Below are 21,658 nucleotides of genomic sequence, written 5' to 3'. Positions count from 1 at the left end.
GGACAGGAAGTGCCACCATCAGAATGCTCGTGTCCCCCCTAAATTTGCGTCGAAACCCTGACCCCACAGCAATGGTATTAAGAGCGGGTGTTTAGGTCATGGGACAGAACTCTAATGGGGGGATTTGTGCCTGAAGAAAGAGGCGCCCAGGGACCACCGCTTGCCCCTCTGCCGAGTGAGGTTGGAGTGCGAAGACGTTTGAGGCGTCATCACCTTGACCTTGAACTTTGCGGCCTCCAGAACTGTGATCAATACATTTCTATTATTTTATAAACCCCCACCAGTCATGCTGCCAGCTCTGCAGGATTTCGTCCTAGTGGCCGGAGGGGACTGAGACACAAAGCCACCCTGAGCCGCCCCTTCCCCTTAGGAGGGTCAGGCCATTATCCACAAGGCAGCAGCATTGGCCGGACCCTGGACGGGGCTCTTGACCAGACTGGGGAGGAACAGGCAGCAGCAGCTGAGCCTGCACCACCCAGTTCTGGGGTCAGAACACTACCTTTGCCTGTGTCTCCCTGTCACTTGGCTTGAAGGCAGGACTGAAGGACCAGATGGAGACGAGGCCCTTGGAGTCCGAGGTGTTGGACCAACCAGGTGGAGGACAGAGGGGCCTCCACTGCAAGGCCCTGAGTGGGCGTGGGAGGCTGGGTGTATCTCACATGTGCACACCTGGTGACCTGGTCTGCAGTGTTCCCGGGGCAGCCCTGGACAAACACAGAGACACCCTGTCCCGGTTACCTCCTTGGAGGCCCTAGAAGGCAGAGGCAGAGTGATAAGAGTCTCCACCTGCACAGCCGGCCCTGCTGCAGCCAATCGTAATGGCTTCTGTCCCTTCTCTGAGTCCTGACCCTTCCTCCCTTCCTCCACATGCCTTGGGTGTCAACCAGGAGGGGCCACACTGGCCCACTGATGTGTTTTATCTGGACGGGGTCAACAGCCCCTTCGGCTTCTTATCTGCGGCTCCAGAGACCAGGAGAGAGGCAAGCAGCAGCTGAGGCCTGTCCCAGGGGGACAGCCACAGACATGAGGCAGGCGGGGCCCCCTGGGAGACAGAGCACCTGGGACACAGTGGCAGCAAAGGAAAGGAGGTGGCAGAGCAGTAGGGATTACATACTCTTTACATATCAGGGTTGCCATACAGCTGTGTGACCCCGGCTAAGTGGCTCAACTGCTCTGTGCCTCAGTTTCCTCATTTACAAAATAGGGATAATGATACTACCCCACCACGAGGATCATTATGAGATAAGGTGAAAGGGGTCCACATGTGAATAAATCCTAATTCCTCCCCACCTCGGGTTGTGGGAGGAGGGAGGCTTAGGGGACAGGAACAGTAGGCATTTATTGAAAGACTGCCTGTGGCCAACCATAGTGACAGCCCTCCACAGCCTGCTTTATGGAAAGCACACTGAGGCACTCAGGGGTCACCTTTGTGTCACCATGCAGGTCAGCAGGAGCAGAGTGGGTGCAGGTCCGGCTGCATCCAGCTTCAGAGCTCATAAGGTCTTCTCTGTCCTGGGGAATCCACAAAGTGAATTTTCTCCCAGGAAACAGGGCCTGGTTCTGGGGTCTCTGGGGGGCGGCATCCCTGGCAACCACAGGTTAAAGAGAGAATGAGACAGGGAGCCCCACTGGTCACCGCAGGCTCTGACCCTGCTCCTGAGCAAGGAGGGGCTTCCTGGCATAAGGAGGGAGATCAGCAGCGGCGAGAGGGCCTCCTACATCACTGAGGGGAAGCCTGAGGCCCAGAGAGGGAGGGCACTTGTCCAAGGTCACACAGCCCACAGGAGGCAGGAGAGGGGGCTGCGGGAGGGGTGGGAGGCAGGCTCTGCGGTAGGTCTGGTGGTCCACACCTCTGAGCTGTCTCCAAGCAGGGCTGCGAGGGGTTAGAAAAGGCTCCTTGGTGCCAAGACCCTGTGGCCCATCTCTGGGGCCTTGGCACTCCTGGCCAGTGAGGGGCCCACAGAGGTAGAGCCCAGGAGAACCCCAAGGGTCCCAGCCTCCTGCCCTGGGCCAGCTGGCCCCGAAGGAGACCCTTTACTGCCCCCTTGTGGCCACAAGGAAGTGGACTTTCCATCCTGCTTCCTAAGAGGCACCTCCAGGGGCCCTGGGCTCCTGCTCCCCGGGGTCACCTGCGTCCAGACCACCTGGGTTCCTACCCCTTCCCAAAAACCCCGCCTCCACCACCTCCCGCATGGTGAGCCCCCAGCCACATGGAGTGACGTGGGACATTGCAAGAGTTTGAACCAGGCTGGGCCCTGTCCCTGTCCTTGGGTGACCTCTGTCCACTTCCCTGCTCCATTTTCCCATCTGTAAAGCAGGGGCAGGAATAATGGCTTCTACTTCATAGCACCTCCGAGGAGATGAAGGAAGACGGTGGGTAGAAAGTTCTAGAAGAGTCCCTGGCACGTGACTCACTCAATAGACACTGTCCTCTCCCTCAGATCTGATGAGTGACAATGCTCCTGTCCTTCCTGATCCGGGCCCCCTGAGCCAGCCCTGTAGGTGAGAGGAGCCCTCCTAGGACCTGGGCTGGCTGGCTTCCTGTAGCATGGCTGGGTGTGGGCAGTCACCTGTCACAGGACAGGATTAGGATTGTCACCGTGCCTCCTTGAGCTAGTGGAGGGAGAAAGACGGGATCCACGGGAGACAGCAAACTTGGCCCGGAGGGCTTTATTGGCCGTGGCTGCCAGGAGCCCCAGGAGCAGTTCTGGAGGGCTTCCTGGAGGAGGAGGAGGAGGAGGGGGAGGAGGAGGAGGAGGAGGGGGAGGCCATCTTGAATGTCCAGGCAGCCCCCACAGTCATCGGAGCCGAGGCCCTGAGCCAGACATGTGTTTCCACAGCCTTCGGGGGCATGTCTTGGGGACCCTCAGCTCTGGCCCAGCTTGGCTTTCAGAGCCTGCAGCTCTCCGCTGTTGATGCCGTTGCCCCCACAAACGATGACCACGACAGAGGCCAGGGGGCCCAGGCGGCCCTCAGCCTGTAGCCTCCCCAGGAGGCCCGAGTAGACGGAGGCCAGGGCTGCACCGCAGGCGGGCTCCACCAGCAAGCGCTCCTCATCTGGGGGGCGGGAGCAGAGGGAGGCCGGGCTCAGCTGGCCCCCGGCTCCACGGGCCACCCGGTCACCTCCTCACAATCTGTCACTCGCCTGACCCTCTCTCAGGAGTCACCCCACCACCTATCTCTCCAGCCGTCCACTCCTCCATTCATCACTAGCCTGTCTGTCCATCCGTCACCGTGGCCATCCATCAACATATCCATCCATCCGTCTCCTTTCCATCATTCGATTGTCTGTCTGTCCATCCATCAATGTGTCTATTCATCATTGTGCCCGTCCATCCGTCCATCCATCCATCGGTCCGTCTCGACATCACGCATCAGTCTCACCCATGGCTGCCCCGCCCACTCTCCATCCCCCGCCCACTCTCCATCCCTGCCCCGCCCACTCTCCATCCCTGCCCCGCCCACTCTCCATCCCTGCCCCGCCCATCTCCGTGCCCCCTTCCCTCCCTCCCATCCCTTCAGCCAGCAGATCCCCGCGGGGCCCACTGCTGGAGCCTGTGCTGGAAGGACCCCAGGGGACACCACCCGGCCCCGCCCTCGTGGAGCTGGCCGTCTGGTGGCGACAGATGGGAACCAGCGGGGATGCACCCAGGGGCTGGTGCACAGGAGGTCCCCGGCCTGGGCACTATGGCGGAGACCTGGGGGCTTCCTAGAGGAGGTGGCTGCCACGGTGACTCAGTCACTAGTCCTCTGTCCTAGGAAATGGATAGCGGGCAGGGCCAGGGATGGACGTGCAGAGGCAGGGACACCCTCCTCCACCTGCCCCACCTGCTCCAGGGCCCCAAGCACAACTGCCCACGCCCTGCCCGGGTTGGTGCACTGGGGACTTGCTGGGTCCTGGGCCAGCGGGGCGTGCCACTCACCCAGGAACCGCTGCACAGCGCTCACAGCCTCTGCGTCGTCCACCACCTCAGACAGGACCCTGCACTCCCGCGTGCACTCCAGGGCCCGCGCAGCCACCGTCTTGGCGCCCAGGCTCTTGGCCACGCTGCACGAGGCAAGCAGGTCAGGGAGAGCAGGGAGCTGGGCGAGCTGGTCCCCACCGGCGCGCACCCTGCTAAGACTATGCCCCTTGTCCAGAGCCCCCGGGGCACCAGACTCCTGGACCCTGAGAATGACCAGTGCGGCAGCAGTCACCCTGGCCCTTCCACCCGGGGACACCTGGACACAAGAAGTTCACTGTCTGTAACTGTGGGACACACAGACAGGAGGCAAAGCCCCAGGGAGCACGTCCCCCTTTGGGGGCAGGACAGCCGGCCACTTGGTTGTCCAGGTCAGCTTGGTGTCTTCATTTCCTAACTGCCCTGCATCTGGCTCAACCTGCTCTTCAATGGAGCCGACCAAGGAGGACTTGCTCTATTAGTGGGTGAGGGTTAGGTGGACCCCACCCTTCCTCTGCTGCTCAGCGCTTCCCAATCAGACCCTCAGTACTGTGCCTGGGGGACAAGGAGACCCTTTTCGGGCCTTGTCCACCCTGCTGGCTGGGGCAGGAGGCGCTGGGCACAGCAGCCCACCCACGGCCCCCTCCAGCGCCTGGCAGGGGCTCACCTGGTGATGTCCGGCAGCGTGACCAGCTTGCCCGCCTCCACGGCAGCGTTGAAGCTGTGCGCCCCTCGGGTCTCCATGGCGATGATGGGCACGTGCTGCCAGCCCACCTCCACCAGGCCGGCCACCACCCCTGCCAGGAGTCCCCCGCCGCCCACTGCCAGGACCAGGGCACCTGGCGGGGTCCCCAGGGTGGCCTTCAGCTCCCGCACCAGGCTGGCATTGCCTTCCCTGGAGAGAGGAGTTGGGGGGGGCACCACAGGTTCCTGGATAGGGGAGTCTCTAGGGCTGGGCTCCCTGCCCCCACATATGCACAAATCCCTCTCCTCCCCTCCCCACAGCCAGCAGGCAGGAGAGTCCCTGTGGGGGCCCAGAGTCCCCTGCATTCCTTCCTTCAGTCACCCCCACCACCACCTCCCAGGCACTTTCCTGGACATGACCCCAATGAGTCCCCCAACAACTTTGGTAAGAGGCAAAATGTTAGTGCACGTGGTTGAGGGGATGGACCTGTCACTTGGACTCAGCTGACTGAAGTTGTGGGGCTAGTACTGGCTGTGTGATCTTGGGCAAGTTGCTCAACCCCTCTATGCCTCCGTGCTCTGGCCTGTGAAATGGTTTTAACAACAGTGCCCCCAAGGATCACTGTTGGGGAGGATACACAGGAGGGCACAGGGAGGGCACAGGGAAGGCCCTTAGCCTGGGGTGGGCCCCAAAGCCCATGCTCCGTCTTCAGGGGGACTTAGCGTCACCATTTCCGTCTCACAGATCTGGATCCTGGGGTGCGGGGAGGTGGGTAGCTGTGTAGTCACAGGGTCCCCGAGCAGCAGAGGCAGGGCCTGGACCCCCTCTGTCCACTGTGGAAGCGTCTTTCCCCCCGGGCCTTGCTTTCCCTTCTGTCCAGGGCAGGACCTGACTTGGTGAGGGTCTCCCGTGCTGGGCCTCCTCTTACCATATCAGAGGGTGGTCAAATGGGGGGACGTTCACCCAGCCGTCCCTCTTGGCCAACTCCTGTGCCCTCAGATTGGCATCATCCCAGACCTGAGGAGAAGCAGAGGGGACCCTCAGAAGCCCCAGGCGCCGGCTTCGCAGAGACCAGAGCAGGTGCCGAGGCTCCCAGACGCCCAGATCTAGGGAGCTGGAGGGTCCCCTCAGTGTTCCCTGAGCGTGGGACTCAGCCAGGAAGAGGGCAAGGTGGCAGGAAGTACACGGCATGGACAGAGGGAGGCCAGCCCTCCACCAACAAGGAGAGGGCATTGCGGGTGACTGCCACCGCTTCCCACCCTCGGAGGGACAATCTAGGGACAGCCTTGGGATCCCAGTCGTCCCCAGGTGACCGGCTCACTCATGGTGTTGGGGCTTCCTTCCCTTCTGCCTCCTGCTGCTGAAGGCGCCCCCTGCAGGCACCTCCGGGAACTACAGGCACCCGGTCCTGTTCAGGGCCCACTCTGGGGGACCCACACCAAGACCCCAGGTGAGAGGGACCCCACTCAACCGACCCCAGGGAATCCATAGAGAGGAGCTAAGTGGCAGGCTACAGACCCCTGCCCAGGCGAGGCAGGGAGGGTCACGGGGCCAAAAACCACCCTGAGCACCCTCCAGGACCTCAGCACCCGGGGCCCGGCCCGTGCAGAGGACTTGCCCGCAGGAGAGAAGCCGAGGAGAGGGCCCTGCCCACGGGAGTTCGTGGAAAGACGGGCCTCGCTGCTCTGAATCAGGGAGACAAAGCTAGACTCAACACCGCGGCCCCCAGCTTCCCTCCTGGAGGCCCAGGGCAGCCTCCTCCCAGCTCTGCCTCCTCTACCGCCCGCCTCCCATCCCTGCCCAGAGCAAGCGAGTGCAGTCACCCGTCCCTCCCTGCTCAGAGCCTTCCCTGGCTCCCCACTGCCCTCCGTGGGAGCCCAGATTGGCCGTGCCTACAGCCTCCCTGCTCCTCCGGGCAACGGACCTCCCTCCGCCCCCACCTCCTGCCTCCTCCCCTGGACGTGGGGCTCCAGCTGGATGCACCCTGCTGGCCCCCTTGCCAGGCCTTTGCCCAGGGCCTCACCTCTGTCCCCTTTATCCGCAGGGAGGACTCATATTTCTCCTTCAAGACCCAACTGAGGGGACCCTTCTGGGGGGGCTTTCCAGGTCCCCCTCCCCGAGTCTGAGGGCTGAGACCCGTGTCCAGGTCCCCACTGCTCCTGCGTCACAGGTGCAGTGCCTGTGGCCAAGCCCACCTGGCCTCTTGATGCTGGTGTCCACTGGGACTTGCTCTGGCCAGTGGCCAGTGGCAGGACACACAGCGTGGGCTCTGAGCAAAGGTCTGAAGGGACGTCACTTGTTCCCTCTGAGACCCTCTGGCCATGGCCATGAGGAGAGGGTGCTGCAGGGCCCCGGATGACCTGCCTCTGCCCCGAGGTGCAGCAGGGGACGCCGCCTCCGCGAGCCCAGGGAGGGCAGCAGAGCCTCTGCCCGGCGTGGGCTTGGGCTTGGGCCACACGGCCCCTTCCAGCAGCAGCAGCTGCCTCCCCTGGGGCCTGGGTTTCACGGCACCACCAACCTAGCCATCTCCCGCTGGGCGCCTGCGTCTCCCAACACACGTCAGTGCCCAAACAGAGCCCACAGGGTGCTGCCTGCACCCAGGACCCCTGATACGGCAGGCCCAGGCAGGCACTGGGGACGTAGGATGGCCGGGAGGGGCGGGTACAGGATGGTCAGGTGGATGAGTGGGCGGGTGGGTGATGGATTGGTGAATGGGTGGATGGATGGATGGGTGGGTGGATGGATGGGTGGGTGGATGGATGGGTGGGTGGATGGGTGGATGGGTGGGTGGATGGGTGGATGGATGGGTGGATGGGTGGATGGATGGGTGGGTGGATGGGTGGGTGGATGGGTGGGTGGGTGGATGGGTGGGTGGATGGGTGGGTGGATGGGTGGATGGATGGGTGGATGGATGGATGGGTGGATGGATGGATGGATGGATGGGTGGATGGATGGGTGGATGGGTGGATGGGTGTGTGGATGGATGGGTAGATGGGTGGGTGGATGGACGGGTGGGTGGACGGGTGGGTGGACGGGTGGATGGGTGGGTGGGTGGATGGGTGGATGGGTGGGTGGATGGATGGGTGGATGGATGGGTGGATGGGTGGATGGGTGTGTGGATGGATGGGTAGATGGGTGGGTGGATGGATAGATGGATGGGTGGGGTGGCTGGCTGGATGGGTGGATGAGTCCATGAGTAGGTGGGAGGCCCTAGAGGGAGAGAGGGAGGTGAGAAGCTACTTAATGGAAGGATGGCTGGAGAGACGGGGTCACCAGAGGAGGTGTTTTGAGGACAAGGAGAGGCGAGTGGGTTCCCGGCCCTCAGTGCACAATACCCCCCTCTCCCCCACAGCTCAGCCGTCCTGAGAGACGACCTAGGAGGCGACTCCCCCAGGGGCAGGAGGGGTGGGAACGTCCCCGTGGCTGCTGTCCTCCCTGGGTCCTCACCTTTCCAGCCAGCTGCACCTCGGCCCCCTGTCCCCGCAGCCTCGTCACCACCTGCAGGGACGTGGTCTCGGGGAGCACGATGGTGGCTGGGATGCCAAGCTTCCGAGCAGAGTAAGCGGCAGCGATGCCCGCGTTGCCCCCTGGGGTCAGAGAAGGGGTGACATGTGCAGAGCCGGCCTGGGCCTGTTGACACCCCCAGCTCTCCCTCCACCCCTTGGGAGTCACGCTTATGCCCCCCACTGACTCGTCCCCTGGCTCCAGAGGTGGACACCTGATCTAAACTGAGCCAATCGGAGAACTTGACCTCTCGACCCACGACTGGCTTAGGGACGAGTAGTGACCCAGGCTGGGCCACAAAGAGGAATTCTAAGGCTGCGGAGAAGTTTTTCTCTTCATTTGAGTCAGGAGATAGCAGGACAGCAGGTCCCTCTGCAGACATCTTGCTGTTGTGAGGCCTGGGTAAGATCGAGGTAGAGGAGAGAAAGAAATAGGAAAGGAAGAACCGCAGAAGAGACCGCCTGGATCCAGCTGGGCCTGAAAGCCACAGAGCCTGAGGATTTTCAGTTCTTGGAACCTACAGCTTAAACCTGGTGCTACCACCCTGAGTCCCCGATTCTGGGAAGAAGCCCAGGAGAGAACATAAGAGATGGCTGCCTGAGATTTGACCCTGATAAGGAGGCCAAGCCCTGGACATCTACAGCCACCCCAGGCAGATTCTCCTCCCCAGCCCTGCCTGGAGCATCCCCACAAAGTAGAAAGGGATGGGGTCACCTGAGGAGCACACCAGGTGTTTGCACCCCCTCTTGGCCATCTGGGGAGAGAAGGAATGGCGTCAGGGGCTAGCCCAGGCAGGCGGCCTTAAGGCCAGTGCAGGGCAGCTGGCCGCACCCCCCACCCCCCGGCCCACACGCCCTCACCTGCTGGCAGAAGTGCCCGATGCCCCGGATCTTGAAGGAGCCGGACGGCTGCATGTTGTCACACTTGAGGAGGACCTTCACGCCCGCCTCCCGGGAGAGCGCCCAGCTCTCCAGCAGAGGCGTGGTCGTGTGGAAGTGGCCAGCCAGGGCGCCCTCCATCCCAGCCACCAGGGGGACGGTTCTGCAGGGGAACACGGTCCTCAGGGCTCCAGGCAAGAGGCGGGGAGGCTGAGGCCCTGGGCCTGGGCACCCTGAGCCCCGCTGGCTGCCGAGCTGGGAGACCCCAGGCAAGCGCCTACCCCTCTCTGGGCCTCAGCCTCCCCTCTGCCCAGGAGGCCTGACCGGGCGCCCTTCACGCTGGAAGTAGAGGAGGCAGGATGTGACCCCTCATGACGAATGAGTTCATCCAAGTTCCCTCGGGACACTGAGCACCTACATCGCGTCGGGCAGAAGCCAGACCTCGCTGTCCAGGTGGGCAGACGGAATCACAGGAGTCCATACAGGAAGGAGCGACTCCTGGGGGTCCAGTGGCATCCAGAACCAGGTTGCAACCCCTTGTGGCCATCACATGGCCTCAGTGAGCGTGGACACAAGGCCTGCACCCCCATGTCTGTCTCTCTTGCTTCCTGAATTCTTATTTTCTCCATTATTGTTATGACCATTATTCCCCCCATTATCACATCTGTAAACATGTCAGCATGTGTCTCTAAAAGCACTTAAAAAAAAGTACATGGTTTCAGCATTGTATACATTTGTCCAAACTTATTGCACTCCATACTTAGAGTGAGATGATTGGTTTGATGTAAATTATGTCCAATGGTTCTACTTTTAAAAAGCAAGGTTGTGTAGCTCACGCCTGCTATCCCACCTACTTGGGAGGCTGAGGCAGGAGGATGGAAAGTTTGCGGCCAGCCTCATCAACTTATGGAGACCCTGTCTCAAAATAAAACAAAAAGGGCTGGGGGTGTGGCTCGGGGATAGAGCACCCCTGGGTCCAATCCCCAGGGCTGTGAAAATTTTAAGAATTAAAAAGAAACGAAGGAGGGCTGGGGATGTGGCTCAAGCGGTAGCGCGCTCGCCTGGCATGCGTGCAGCCTGGGTTCGATCCTCAGCACCACATACCAACAAAGATGTTGTGTCCGCCGAGAACTAAAAAATAAATATTAAAAAATTCTCTCTCACTCTCTCTCACTCTCTCTTTAAAAAAAAAAAAAGAAAGAAAAGAAACAAAGGAAATTCTAAGCATCTCATTATATGTGACCGCTGCTTGGTTTCATGGCTGGTTGAGGGATTTAAAGGTTTAATTTCTAAATTTTTCTTTGTCACCTGCTCTGGTGGGGCTGGGGTGAAGCGGGGTTGGGGGGACAGGCTGGGACTGGACCAGCCTCCTCCCCAGGGGCCAGACTCCACCCAGAGGGTGAGGCCTTGAACTCTGTTCTGACCCATAGGTCGTCACAGGGGGGCTTCGGGAGGGATGACAGAGGTGACCACGGGGGAGAGCATTTCTGCAGAGGGACAAGGTCCGGAGCAGGTGGCCGGATGGGCAGGGAAGGAACGCCCCCCCCCCCCCCGCCCCCCGGCGGACCCTGCTCCACGGTGGCCACCAGGGGGCGCACCACACCCCCACGCCACCCAAGCCGGACTTGGCGTCCGCGCTTAGTCTCCAAGGGCCGCAGAGCAGAGAGGACCAGGTTTCCTGGCACTTCATCTGACCCTGTGCCCTTGGCACCCCCTTACCCTCCCTACCCCTGCCCCACAAGGCAGGGCGAAGTCCGAGCCTCTCCACAACCTCACCCTAATTCTGGAGCCCAAAAGCCTGGGCTTTAGGATCAAAGTTAGAAACCAGCTCTGAGTTCCTTGGCTGTGTGACCCAGGCGAGTGTCTTGAGCTCTCTGTGCCTGTTTCCCCTTCTGTCAATGGAGATAAATACAGTCCCCAATTCTCAGGCTGTGGTGTGTGTGAATAGTGATAACAGCTACCAGTGGTCGAATTACTAGTAGGTGGCAGACAGTGGCTGGGTTCTCCGGGGTATTAGCTCACTGGGGCCTTTTAGCAATGCCAGCACACTCACCCTCACTCTATCCTGTCTCTGAAGCACCCACAAGGTGCAGGCCTTGACCCAGGAACTGGGGACAGCACAGTGAAGCAGGCAGGCGTCCACTTCAGAGCTGACTGAGAGTCTGATGAGGAGAACAGCATGCAACAAATATCAGCACAGACAAACAAAATGATCAGAAATGGTGGAAACTGCCGCATGCGGAAACACAGGCAGGTAGGCGTGAATAAAGATCAAGGGGACCTGTGTGTCCCAGGGTGGTGGCAGGATGGAGCCAGGCCATGTGCTGAGGGCGCGGACTTTGGCCCGACAACCGCGAGGACTTGCTGGGCGCCGGGCACTCTGCCAGGCACCCTATGTCTCCTCTTATCTGACGCTCACACAGCACCGAGGCCATTTACTAGCCCATGAGGCCCAGAGGGGTCACCTCCAAGGTCACACAGCTGCAAAGGTCATCCAGCTAGGAAGTGTGGGCTGCGTCCCCTGCTTGTCCCCTGCTTGTCCCCTGCTTGTTAGCGTGGCCACGATGAAGGGTGTGGGCATCTGATACATAATGCCACCTTCTTCAGGCATCAAGTGCCCCCAGCTCGGTCCCCACGTGTCTCCAGCCCCCTTCGTTATAGCAACCATCCCCCAGAGACAGCAGGCATCAGTTAAAGGCCGCAGCCTTATCAAGGCCAGATTGGTCCCTTAGGGCTAGGCGGACTGAAGCCTTGGCCCAGGGACACGCAGTGCTTGCCAGAGTAGCAGCCACCAGGGCTGAGGTGGCAGCCTGGGCCTGCTCCCCGTGGGACAGGCAGTGGGGACTCGGGGCTGGGGCCCAGATCCCAGCAATGCAGGGCCCGGCTGTCCCTTCTCACTGGCCTCATGGTCTCCCGTGAACTGGGGAAAGGGGCCCTCGCTTTCCATGCCTTGTCCCTGAGGGCTACCTGGGTGGCCCTCCACAGTGAATCCCTGCGGAGCCTGGGGCTGGTCCTTGGCAGAGTGCCCAGCCCTGCCCTCTGGCCAGCAGGACCTGCTCCAGGCCCAGGGTCCCCTGCAGGGCACCCTGAGCGGATGCACGTCCCCAGGAAGGGCTCAGACCTCGCTGCTCCCTCTGCCCGTCCACCCAGCTGACCTTGGCCCCTGACCAGGACCCCCCCACTCACACGCACACCCCGGGCCCCAGCAACACTGCTGCTCCTGGCTCCTCACTTACCTGAGCTGTCCTCCAGCCAGCTGGGCCCTGGCTGCTGCCGGCCAGCCCCTGCCAGCCCCTGCCAGCCTCCCTGGCCCTGGCCCCGCCTCCTGTGTTAAAGGGGCAGCTCCCACCCAAGGCTGCCTGAGACGGAGGCGGAAAGCAGGGGAGTTCGAGGCTCACAGCCGCCCCAGCCTCCCCATGTGCATTTCCCCTGTCAGATGGAGGAGCAAAGGGAGGCTCAGAGAGGGATACTCAGCTAGCGAGGGGCAGAGATGCTAGACCCCCTCCCGTGAGAGACTTCTCCCAATCTCCCTCCCAGCCCAGGGCTCATCCCAGGCCAAACCCCTTCCCTTGAAACAGGAAAGCAGGGACAAGGAGGTAACCGTCATCTGTCACATGAGAGGGGCTCGGAGACTTCACACTCAACTCCGGGGCCCAGTTACTGCTCAAATGAGCGGCTGACCACTGATCCATTCACTCAGTAAATATTTATTGGACACCTACTATGTGCCAATCCCTGGGACCTTTAGCCTCAAACAAGATAAGGTTTCCCCTGTCGTCACAGCACCTTTGGGTGCCACAAAAGAGGAATTGTCATCTCTGCTAGGATGGGGACAGCTGGGAGGTGAGTGGGGCTGCGGAGCCCAGAGCAGGGGACCTGCCTGGAGGAGAAGGCAGTGGCTGAGCAGCAAGTGGCTTGGGGACAATGGACGGGGCAGGAGCCACAGGGATGTCTGAGCCAGTGACAGGGCATCTCAACCTTGCCCAGGGGCACTGGGGAGCCACCGAGGGCGTTAGGCCAGGAGGTGACTGGGTCTGATTGACGTCTCCATTGCCACCTCCCTGGTGAACCCGAGCCACGCACACACGCCTGGGCCTCAGTTTCCCTGTCTGTAAAGTCGAGTTCCCAGGAGGACCCAGTGTTGTGTGTCCCCCCTGGACTGTGCATGACCTCCCGGGGTTGAGGATCAGCTCCTGGACATGTGGCGTCAAGTGGCGCTATCTAGATGGCCGCCACCCGCCATGAGGACTCTGGCGAGTTTCTCCCCAGCCTCACACTGAGCACGCCCCACCCTTGCCAGGTGTCCTGTCCTTGCCAGGTGGTCAAACCAGGGAGAGAGAGGGACACTTGATACGTGACAGTCACACCCCAGGAGGTCAGAGGGCAGAGGTTTACCAGAGGGCAGCAGGGGCGGGGGATCTGGGAGGGCCTCCGAGGAGGTCGGCTCCAGCACAGGGCTAGGGCTTAGATAGGAAGCACAGCTACACTTATTTCATGCCTACTGTATACCAGCCCTTTTATACTGACTAGCAGAAATAGCTTTTAAATAGTCGGAGATTTTTAAATAGTTGGGGGTTTACTTCTGTGTGCATTAGGAGACATATACACTGTGTGTGTGTGTGTGTGTGTGTGTGTGCGTGCGCACATAATATCAAACCCATAATTTTGTGAATATTAATGCTTAGGGAGAAGTGAGGTGTTAAAATGTTTAAATGCAATCTCTTTAAAGTATTAAGCATAGAAGAATGTCCCAGTGTGGCGGTGTGCCGAGGCATTAGATCGAAGACCCCAGAGCCAGGCCATGGTACAAACATAGCTCAGCTGTTTCCTGGCTGTGTGACCTCAAGCAAGTCACCTGACCTCTCTGTGCCTTGATTTCCCAGCTGTAAGATGGGGATAGAAATAATCCTTTCCTACGAGACCTGATGGGAGAGTCAATGAGCAAATGTCTGTGAAGCCTTTGGAGAAGTGGCTGGTGCTCGGGGTTGGGTGTTCTTGCTGCTCTTTGCTGTCATTATGACCCCTACGAAAGAGATGACGTGACAATATGGCACAGATTGCAAAGGGGGGAATGCCTGAGGTCTGGGAGTGTAGCGTCCTTCTGTCACAGAACACTTATGACTACCTGGGGAAGTGGGGAACCCAGGGAACCCAGCATGGAGGAAACAGGCTCAGAGACCCAGGCACTTTCCCAAGGTCACACAGCAGCAGAGCCAGGGCTCAGACCCAGGGGCAGAGGCCAAGCTCCGGCTGCAGTGAGGAGAGGCTGGCGGGGTGGGCCGGGCCACTGGCCATGTTCGTCAGCCAGTCCCGTCCCTGACACCTCGGCCTGCCACCCAGCCACCCTGGCCTGTCCCCTGGCTACTCATTAAGCTTCATTTCGCCATCCTTTCCCGCAGCTGCCGTTCCCAGGTGGGGTCACTGCGTGGAGAGAGGACCGAGTCTCGACACCGCGATCGTCACCAACAATAAAAATTAAAGGAAAAAAAAAGAGAGAGAGGGAGAGGCAGCTTGTGGCCACCGTTTCAGAATCTGGGAGAGGCACAAGGAGCTAAGGCAGAGGCCAAGCCCCGGGACACCTTGAGTGTGCCTCCGCCTGCTGTGGAATGGTTGCCCCGGGTACCAGGAGCACAGCTGGGAGTGACCCTGGGCCACCTGGGGTGGGAGCAGACCACCATGGACCCAGCAGCACCCCCACTGCTGCCCTGGTCCCCTGAACACCCCTGACACCCTAGAAGAAGGGAATCCCCCCCCCATGACACAGACGAAGTACCGGCTTGAAAAGACACGAAGCCAGGTCAGGGAGGCCCAGGGAGGTGTGGGATGGCGCAGGTGGTCCGTCCGAGTGGCTGAGACTGGACTCTGCTGAGAAGTCTTGGGCTTTCTTTTTCTTTTTTGGGGGGGGGGGTACCAGGGACTGAACTCAGGGTCACTCACCCCCTGAGACCCATCCCCATCCCTATTTTATATTTTATTTAGAGACAGGGGCTCACTGAGTTGCTTAGGGCCTCGCTGTTGCTGAGGCTGGCTTTGAACTCAGGATCCTCCTGCCTCAGCCTCCCAAGCCGCTGGGATGACAGGATAACAGGCAGGAGCCACCAGCCACCGAACCTGGGGTTGTCAATGAGCTTGGACAAAAGCCCAGAGAGGGCCGCTGACCAGCTCGCCCTCCCGCTGTCCACCATGCATGACAATAACCCCAGCGGGAGGCTCCACCTGGCTGCAGGTGCCTGACCTTGGCCGTGGTGGCAGTTTTAGACACAAGGTCCCACCGAGAAGCTGTTTGTCACATTTGGAGATGACGCAAAGCTGAAAGGCCACAGGTAGCACCATCTAATAGGACAAAAAAGGTCCCGTTAGGACCCAATTCGAAAGCTGGGCTGCAGCCACAGGAGCCAAGTGCACTGCGTCCAAAACAGGGAGACCAGGCTGGATGGGATCCATTTCACGAAGAAAAAAATGTCATTTAACTTCTCCAGGGGGTTTGGGGGAGTCGCGGTTAGATAAGGAACAACGGCTTTTTAGATAGAAGACCTTCTTCCCACAAGGCCCTAAGCAACTGAGCGAGACCCTGGCTTAAATTTCAAAATGTCAAAGGGCGGGGGAGGCGGCCCAGTGGTCCAGCACCCCTGGTTCAGTCCCCAGAGTAAGAAAGAGAGGGAGGCCAGGGGAGGAGCGGGCGGGAGGTGGGAAAGCCGGTCCGTGGAGGCCGCGTGGGGGTTGGAAGTGCCCAGGCTTAGGGCCGGGCCTGTCCTCTGAAACAGGAGTGGGGAGCCTCCTCTTGGAGCAGGTGCCCGGGCTCGCAGGGGTGGGGTGGGGTCGATCCCAGGCCCTCCAGGGCCCAGGCTGCACGGAGCCTGGGACCTCTGGGACCTCTCGGCATCCCCCTTTGTCCTTCTTGAACTTCTCCGATGCTTTCCTTTGTTTCATTTGACAGTGAACCGAGCTGAGTTTACTGGGCACCTACTGTGTGCCAAGCCTGTCCTGGGTGCAGGGAATTCAGCGTAGGAGGGATTCACAGGCCAGCAGGGTGTGGGGGAGGCAAGTTGTGCAGACAAGGTGGGTTGGGTGGTTTTAGATAGGGGCCAGGGAGTCCCCTCTGCGAAGGTGACAGGCAAGTCGACACCCAGGGGTGTGGAGGGGAGCCAGGTGGACCTGTGGGAAGAAGATCCAAGGTCCAGGATCCCAGGGCTTGGGCAGGTGCTAGCAGTAGAGGTTGGCTGGATTCTGGGTGCCGGGAGCTCAGGCTGCAGTGGACAGAGGGACAGAGGAGCAAGTGGTTGGAGGCTGCGGGGAGCAGGCAGGAGGCAGTATAGCCCGTCTGGGCTGCTGTGGCCCCACTGGGGAGAGACCGGGCCGCCTGGCTGCAGAGCGCCCCAGAGCTCCAGCCCAGGCACAGCAGGGAGCAAGTAGGAAGGCAGCGGGCACCAAGGGGGACCCCAAAGTCCGGGACAGTGGGGGGGGCAAGGAAAAAGGTGGGGACAGGCACAGCTGCTGGCCTCAGTGCCTCGCTAAGGCCCAGCCTCTAACCTTGCAATGCCTGGCCGTGTCTTTGTCCCCATCTCCAAGGGTGGGAAAGGAAGCCAGGGCCGTGAGGTGACCACCCTGAGGTCACACAGCTGGGTGGCAGTGCCAGCCTGGGGGAATGGACCCAGGACTCTGAGACCTGAGCTAATCAAAGACACCAGCGCTGCCTGCCAACCAGAGAGGCCAGGGGACAGCGCCCACCCCCAGCTGTGAAAACACCCGTCACATCCCCACCTGGCTCCCAAGGACACTCTGACCTGACTGTCCTCAGGGACAGGGGACACTTCCCAGAAAGGTGTGATGTAACAGCAGCCGATGTGGGGATGTGGGACGTGGGGACGTGGGACATGGGGACGTGGGAGACGCTTGCCCAAGGTTCCCCAGCCAGGCTCCTGCCTCCCCCGGGACAGAGCAAGTCCTCAGTTTGTCCATCTGTTAATGGGGAGAGGCCGGCCTCGACGTCCCTCCCGCTTCCCAAGACCTTTCCAACGTGGGAAAACAGGGCTTCTGTGCTCTGTCCGTCACCCAGAACCAGGGACACAAGTGCCCTTTGAACACCAGGAACGAAAAATGGCCATTGCTTTTTTTTGGGGTGCCGGGGATTGAACTCAGGGGTGCTCCACCACTGAGCCACGTCCCCAGCCCTATTTTGTGTTTTATTTAGAGACAGGATCTCACTGAGCTGCTTAGGGCCTCACTAAGTTGCCCAGGCTGGCTTTGAACTTGTGATCCTCCTGCCTCAGCCCCCAAGGTGCTGCGATCACAGGTGTACGCCACCGTGCCCAGCTGACCATTGCTTCCTGAGTACACAGTCTGCACCAGGCACTATCCTGACGGTTTTACATCAATTAAGTTATTAAAGCCTTATAACAAATCTAATCATAGATATGGAGGCACAGAGAAGTGCTTGCATATTACACAGGTCACACAGCAAGTTGATTTGAACTTGGAAAATGTTTGCACGGATAAATAAAATGTGGTGATGTCCTTATGATGAAATATTATGTGTTCTAAAAGGAAAGGGTACGGCGTCACGCTGCCACATGGAGGAACCTGGGAGACACTGTTAAGTGACCGAAGCCAGGTACAGGGGAAGCAGAATGATCCAAGAGCAGGCAGCGCCTTGGAGACAGGTGGATTGACGGTTACCAGGGCGCAGGGGAGAGAGGATGAGCAATGTCTGCTGTGGGCACAGGGTTTCTTCGGGTTCCAAAGTCGCGACCCTGTGCGTGAGTGAATTGTCTGGCATGTGAATTGTTTTCCCGGTCGAGTTGTTCTTTCCAGACATGAAGGGCCGGCCGGGCGCCAGGACGGGCCGGGCGCCTTCTCTCTGACCCCTTGGGTTCTTATTCGTCCGTTCCAACGATGACACGACACGTCTTGGTTGAAATAAGTGGGACAGACAGGCAGATCTCAGGAGAGAGTTGTCCCCTGGTCCCTGCCGCCTGCAGCCCCAGCTCCCTTCCCAGCATCCGTGAGACGGACATGAAGGAGGGAGGGTGACAAAGGGGACGTCTCCCTTCAGTCCTGTCACCTGGGCCACCATTACCTCATATGGAGATGCCCTTTAAACCTAAATCTGGGGCTTCCGAATGTGACCAGGCTGGCCATGTGCCCTCTGTCCCCTACCCCCACTGGCCTTGTGTCCACAAAGGACTCAGAGTCCCCGAATTTGCACTCCCGAGCTGCCACTGGCCACCTGCTGGCCTTTTGCAGGCGTCCCAGCCTCCAAGCGGGTCTCCTCGCCTTCCACGTGGGGCCCAAGACGCCCACCCCCGGCTCCCCTGGGGTGGGCGACCCCACATGGCAGACACATGGTGTGGGATCGGCCTAGCTCTGGCCGCGTGGGCGCCGGCTGTATACAATCAGACACGCGAGAGCGGCTGTCTGCAGGGTGCCCACAGCCCTCCAGCTCTGCCACCTCGTGTCCCCAGCCCACACCCCCGTGGACATCCTGCTAGGGAGGGGGCTTGGAAATGTCATGCAAAATCAGGGAGGGCCAGCAAAACGGGACAGCCTGTCCCACAGAGGGGCGTGGCCATGCGAGCTGAGTATCCCCTGGTCGCCCTCGTCTCCCCTGGTCGCCCTCCGGCTCATCGACATTCTACTCCTGGCCGGCCGACAAGAGAGCTTTGTTGAGAGGCCCTGGGAAAGAACCAGCCAGACTGTGTGTGTGTGTGTGTGTGTGTGTGTGTGTGTGTGTGCGCGCGCCTGTGGGCAGACGGAACTCCGCTCACAGCCAGGGACAGACCCAAGGATTGGTTTAGGGCAGGGAGTTTTCAAATGCAACATGCTCCAGTTCCTTGATGGTGGTGGTGATGGTGGAGGTGTTGATTATGATGTCGGTGATGGTGATGGTGATGGTGAAGGTGGTGGTGAAGGTGGTGGTGGTGTTAGTAATGATGGTGATGGTTGTGGTGATGATGATAGTGATGGTGGTGGCAATAATGATGGTGGTGATGTTGATGGTGATGGTGGTGGTGGTGGTGGTGATGGTGGTGATGATGATGATGGTGGTGGTGTTAGTGATGTTGGTGGTGGTGGTGGTGGTGATGTTGATGATGATGGTGGTGGTGGTGTTAGTGATGTTGGTGATGGTGGTGGTGATGGTGGTGATAATGATGATGATGGTGGTGGTGATGATGGTGATGATAGTGATGTTGGTGGTGGTGGTGGTGGTGATGGTGGTGATGATGATGATGGTGGTGGTGTTAGTGATGTTGGTGATGGTGGTGGTGATGGTGGTGATAATGATGGTGATGGTTGTGGTGATGATGATAGTGATGGTGGTGGCAATAATGATGGTGGTGATGTTGATGATGATGGTGGTGGTGGTGTTAGTGATGTTGGTGATGGTGGTGGTGATGGTGGTGATAATGATGATGATGGTGGTGGTGATGATGGTGATGATAGTGATGTTGGTGGTGGTGGTGGTGGTGATGGTGGTGATGGTTGTGATGGTGGTGATAGTGGTGGTGATAGTGGTGATGGTGGTGGTGACTAACTTACTGTACACTCATTCAGTTCCTGGCCCCTTACATAATACCTTCTCCCATCTTCTGAGACCAGGAGGGAGATGCCATTGTCACCCACTGTACAAGTGAGCACACCATGGTGGCAGGGGGCGAAAGCGGCTTGCCCAGGGCTACACAGCTGTGCACGACAGGCCAAGCTGGAGCTCTGGCCCTTGAGTCTTGGCCACCTGCTCCCATGTGCCAAAAGACTCTTGAAGGAGGACTGGGGACAGCAATGAAGAACTTTGCTTGGATCGCAAGTTTGGGGGTCAGGCTGCCTGGGTCCCCGTGCCAACTCCAGCCTCTTCCGAGCTCTGTGACCCGGGGCAAGTGACCACCTCTGAAACCCCCGTCTCCTGGCTGTGAGGTGGCGGTAATAACAGTCCCCACCTCCTCTGTGGCTGGACACTTATTATTGTGGCTATTGTTTCTCTGTCACCTACTGTAGACCAAGCACACACCAGGGACTTTAGATTTATTTTAATGGTCCCTGGGAAAGGTGTTGTCCTGTTTGCAAGTGAAGACTCTGGTGGGGGGAAGGCAGGAGAACCCTGTGGACAGGAGCATAGCAGCTCCCCACCTCCGGGAACCCCAGCTTCTGACGGGGGTGGGGCGGGGGCGGGGCCGGCCCTGCGAGCCCATTGGCTGCCCAAGGCATAAAGCAGGAGCCCAGGGAGGATTCAGGCCAGTCCAGCTGCCTCCCTGGGTCCCTGAGACCATCAACACCATCTCCCTCTCACTCCCTCGCTCTGTCCAGACGTCCAGTTCGTTCACTGTGCCTGGTAAGTGGCCCCATCCTCAGTCACACCCCAGGACCAGCCAGGGTTTGCCAGGGGACAAGGGGTGACAGAGCCAGCGGCTGGGTGCACGGCCTGCTCTGAGCCTCAGTGTTCCTACCTGTCAGTTGGGGGTGATAGTAGGAGCTTGCTGCAGATGAAATGAGAGAGCACTTCATAATAACCGGTGACATTTACTGAGCACCTGCCACGGGCCCAGTGAGAGGGCGAGGGTGGGGGTGAAAACCCAAGGCGGGTGCACAGAGGCAGGGGTGGCTTTCCTGTGCCAGGCCCCCCACCTGACTCCACATCTGTGGGAAGAGTCGTGACCTGCAAGACAGGGTCCTCCAGATGCCCCCGGGTCCCTGGGGTGGGCTCCTGCATTGGCAGCCAGGGCATGGTGAGCTGTGCAGGCCTCCTCTGTTCGTGGTCAGAACCAGTGTCCACTGTTGGAGTCGGGCCCTGCTCTCTGATGGCATTCAGGAGGTGTAAGGGGGGAGGCCTCAGGGGCCCATCAGCCCAGACAGCTTGCGGCTCCCACATGTGAGGGCACTAAGGCTGGTGCCGCGGCCAGGACCCCCCACTGGCCAGGTGTCTGAGCCAGTCTGGGGGAGGGGGCTTCCTGAGCCAGGAGTGCCCAGACGAGGGACGGGAAGTTGGGGCACGGGCTAGCCGCCCCCGGTGCCAGGCTTCTTGGGGGTGCAGGGACCCCAGATAGGCCCCTGAGCTGACCACCTGCTGATCTCCTCTGCCCCAGGCCAAGTTGGGGGGCATGAGTCTCCCTGTGGCTTTCAGCAAGAGAGAGGGATGGACGGGGATGTGCGTGGGCTGGATTCTTGGCCATCTCCACTGTAACCACCCAGAGCCAGCGCAGGAGGGCTGGCCTGAGCCACACCAGGGTCCTGGGGAGACCCTGAGCTCGGGAAGCCTGCCCCAGACCTACCCCGCCTCCCTGCTGTGACCTAGGACATGCTGGTGCGGCCGCTGTGTCACCAACTACCCAGAAACGGCTGCAGCCGGCAGCGGTGCTGTGGGCTCGACAGGGCTCAAGGGGGCGGTGCATACCTGGGGTCCTCTCAGGGCGCAGGGGGATGACGGCTGAGCCAGAGTCACTGCGAAGCTCCCCTACCCCACGTCTCGCAGTGGACACTAACGCCAGCTGGGACCTCCCAGCCCTGGGTGGACCCCCAGGGGCCTCCACCCAGGGAGGGACCCCTGCGGGCTCCAGCCGGCTGTTCTGACCTCGGCTTGGGACAGTGATGACAGCAGTCACTCTGCAGACTCCAGAGGTGGCTGTGTCCCTTCCTTCCCAGCTCCACATTGGACATTTGGA

At 60.1% G+C, this 21,658-nt stretch overlaps 1 protein-coding gene across 2 annotated transcripts; it reads right to left on the bottom strand.

Annotated features, from left to right (window-relative positions):
- Window positions 1-2,767: 2,767 nt before the first annotated feature.
- Window positions 2,768-12,305, bottom strand: SDSL (serine dehydratase like). 2 transcript variants are annotated; one of them, XM_081283382.1, is made up of 8 exons: window positions 12,245-12,305; window positions 8,991-9,171; window positions 8,845-8,884; window positions 8,074-8,213; window positions 5,555-5,643; window positions 4,609-4,836; window positions 3,924-4,048; window positions 2,768-3,057 (listed from the first exon to the last, which is right to left on the bottom strand). In XM_081283382.1, exons 2-8 carry the CDS (start codon window positions 9,147-9,149, stop codon window positions 2,867-2,869), a joined length of 972 nt encoding a protein of 323 aa, XP_081139508.1. In that variant the 5' UTR covers window positions 9,150-9,171; window positions 12,245-12,305; the 3' UTR covers window positions 2,768-2,866. The 2 variants fall into 2 exon arrangements, with proteins under 2 accessions (XP_081139508.1, XP_081139509.1); XM_081283383.1 differs by lacking the exon at window positions 12,245-12,305 and adding an exon at window positions 11,062-11,166.
- Between the last annotated feature and the right edge of the window lie 9,353 nt (window positions 12,306-21,658).

Source organism: Spermophilus citellus (assembly GCF_964194105.1).
Source record: "Spermophilus citellus genome assembly, chromosome: 3".
Taxonomy (NCBI): Eukaryota; Metazoa; Chordata; class Mammalia; order Rodentia; family Sciuridae; genus Spermophilus; species Spermophilus citellus.
The sequence above is the reverse complement of the archived record's forward strand: the minus strand, read 5'-3'. Positions and strand labels throughout refer to the sequence as shown.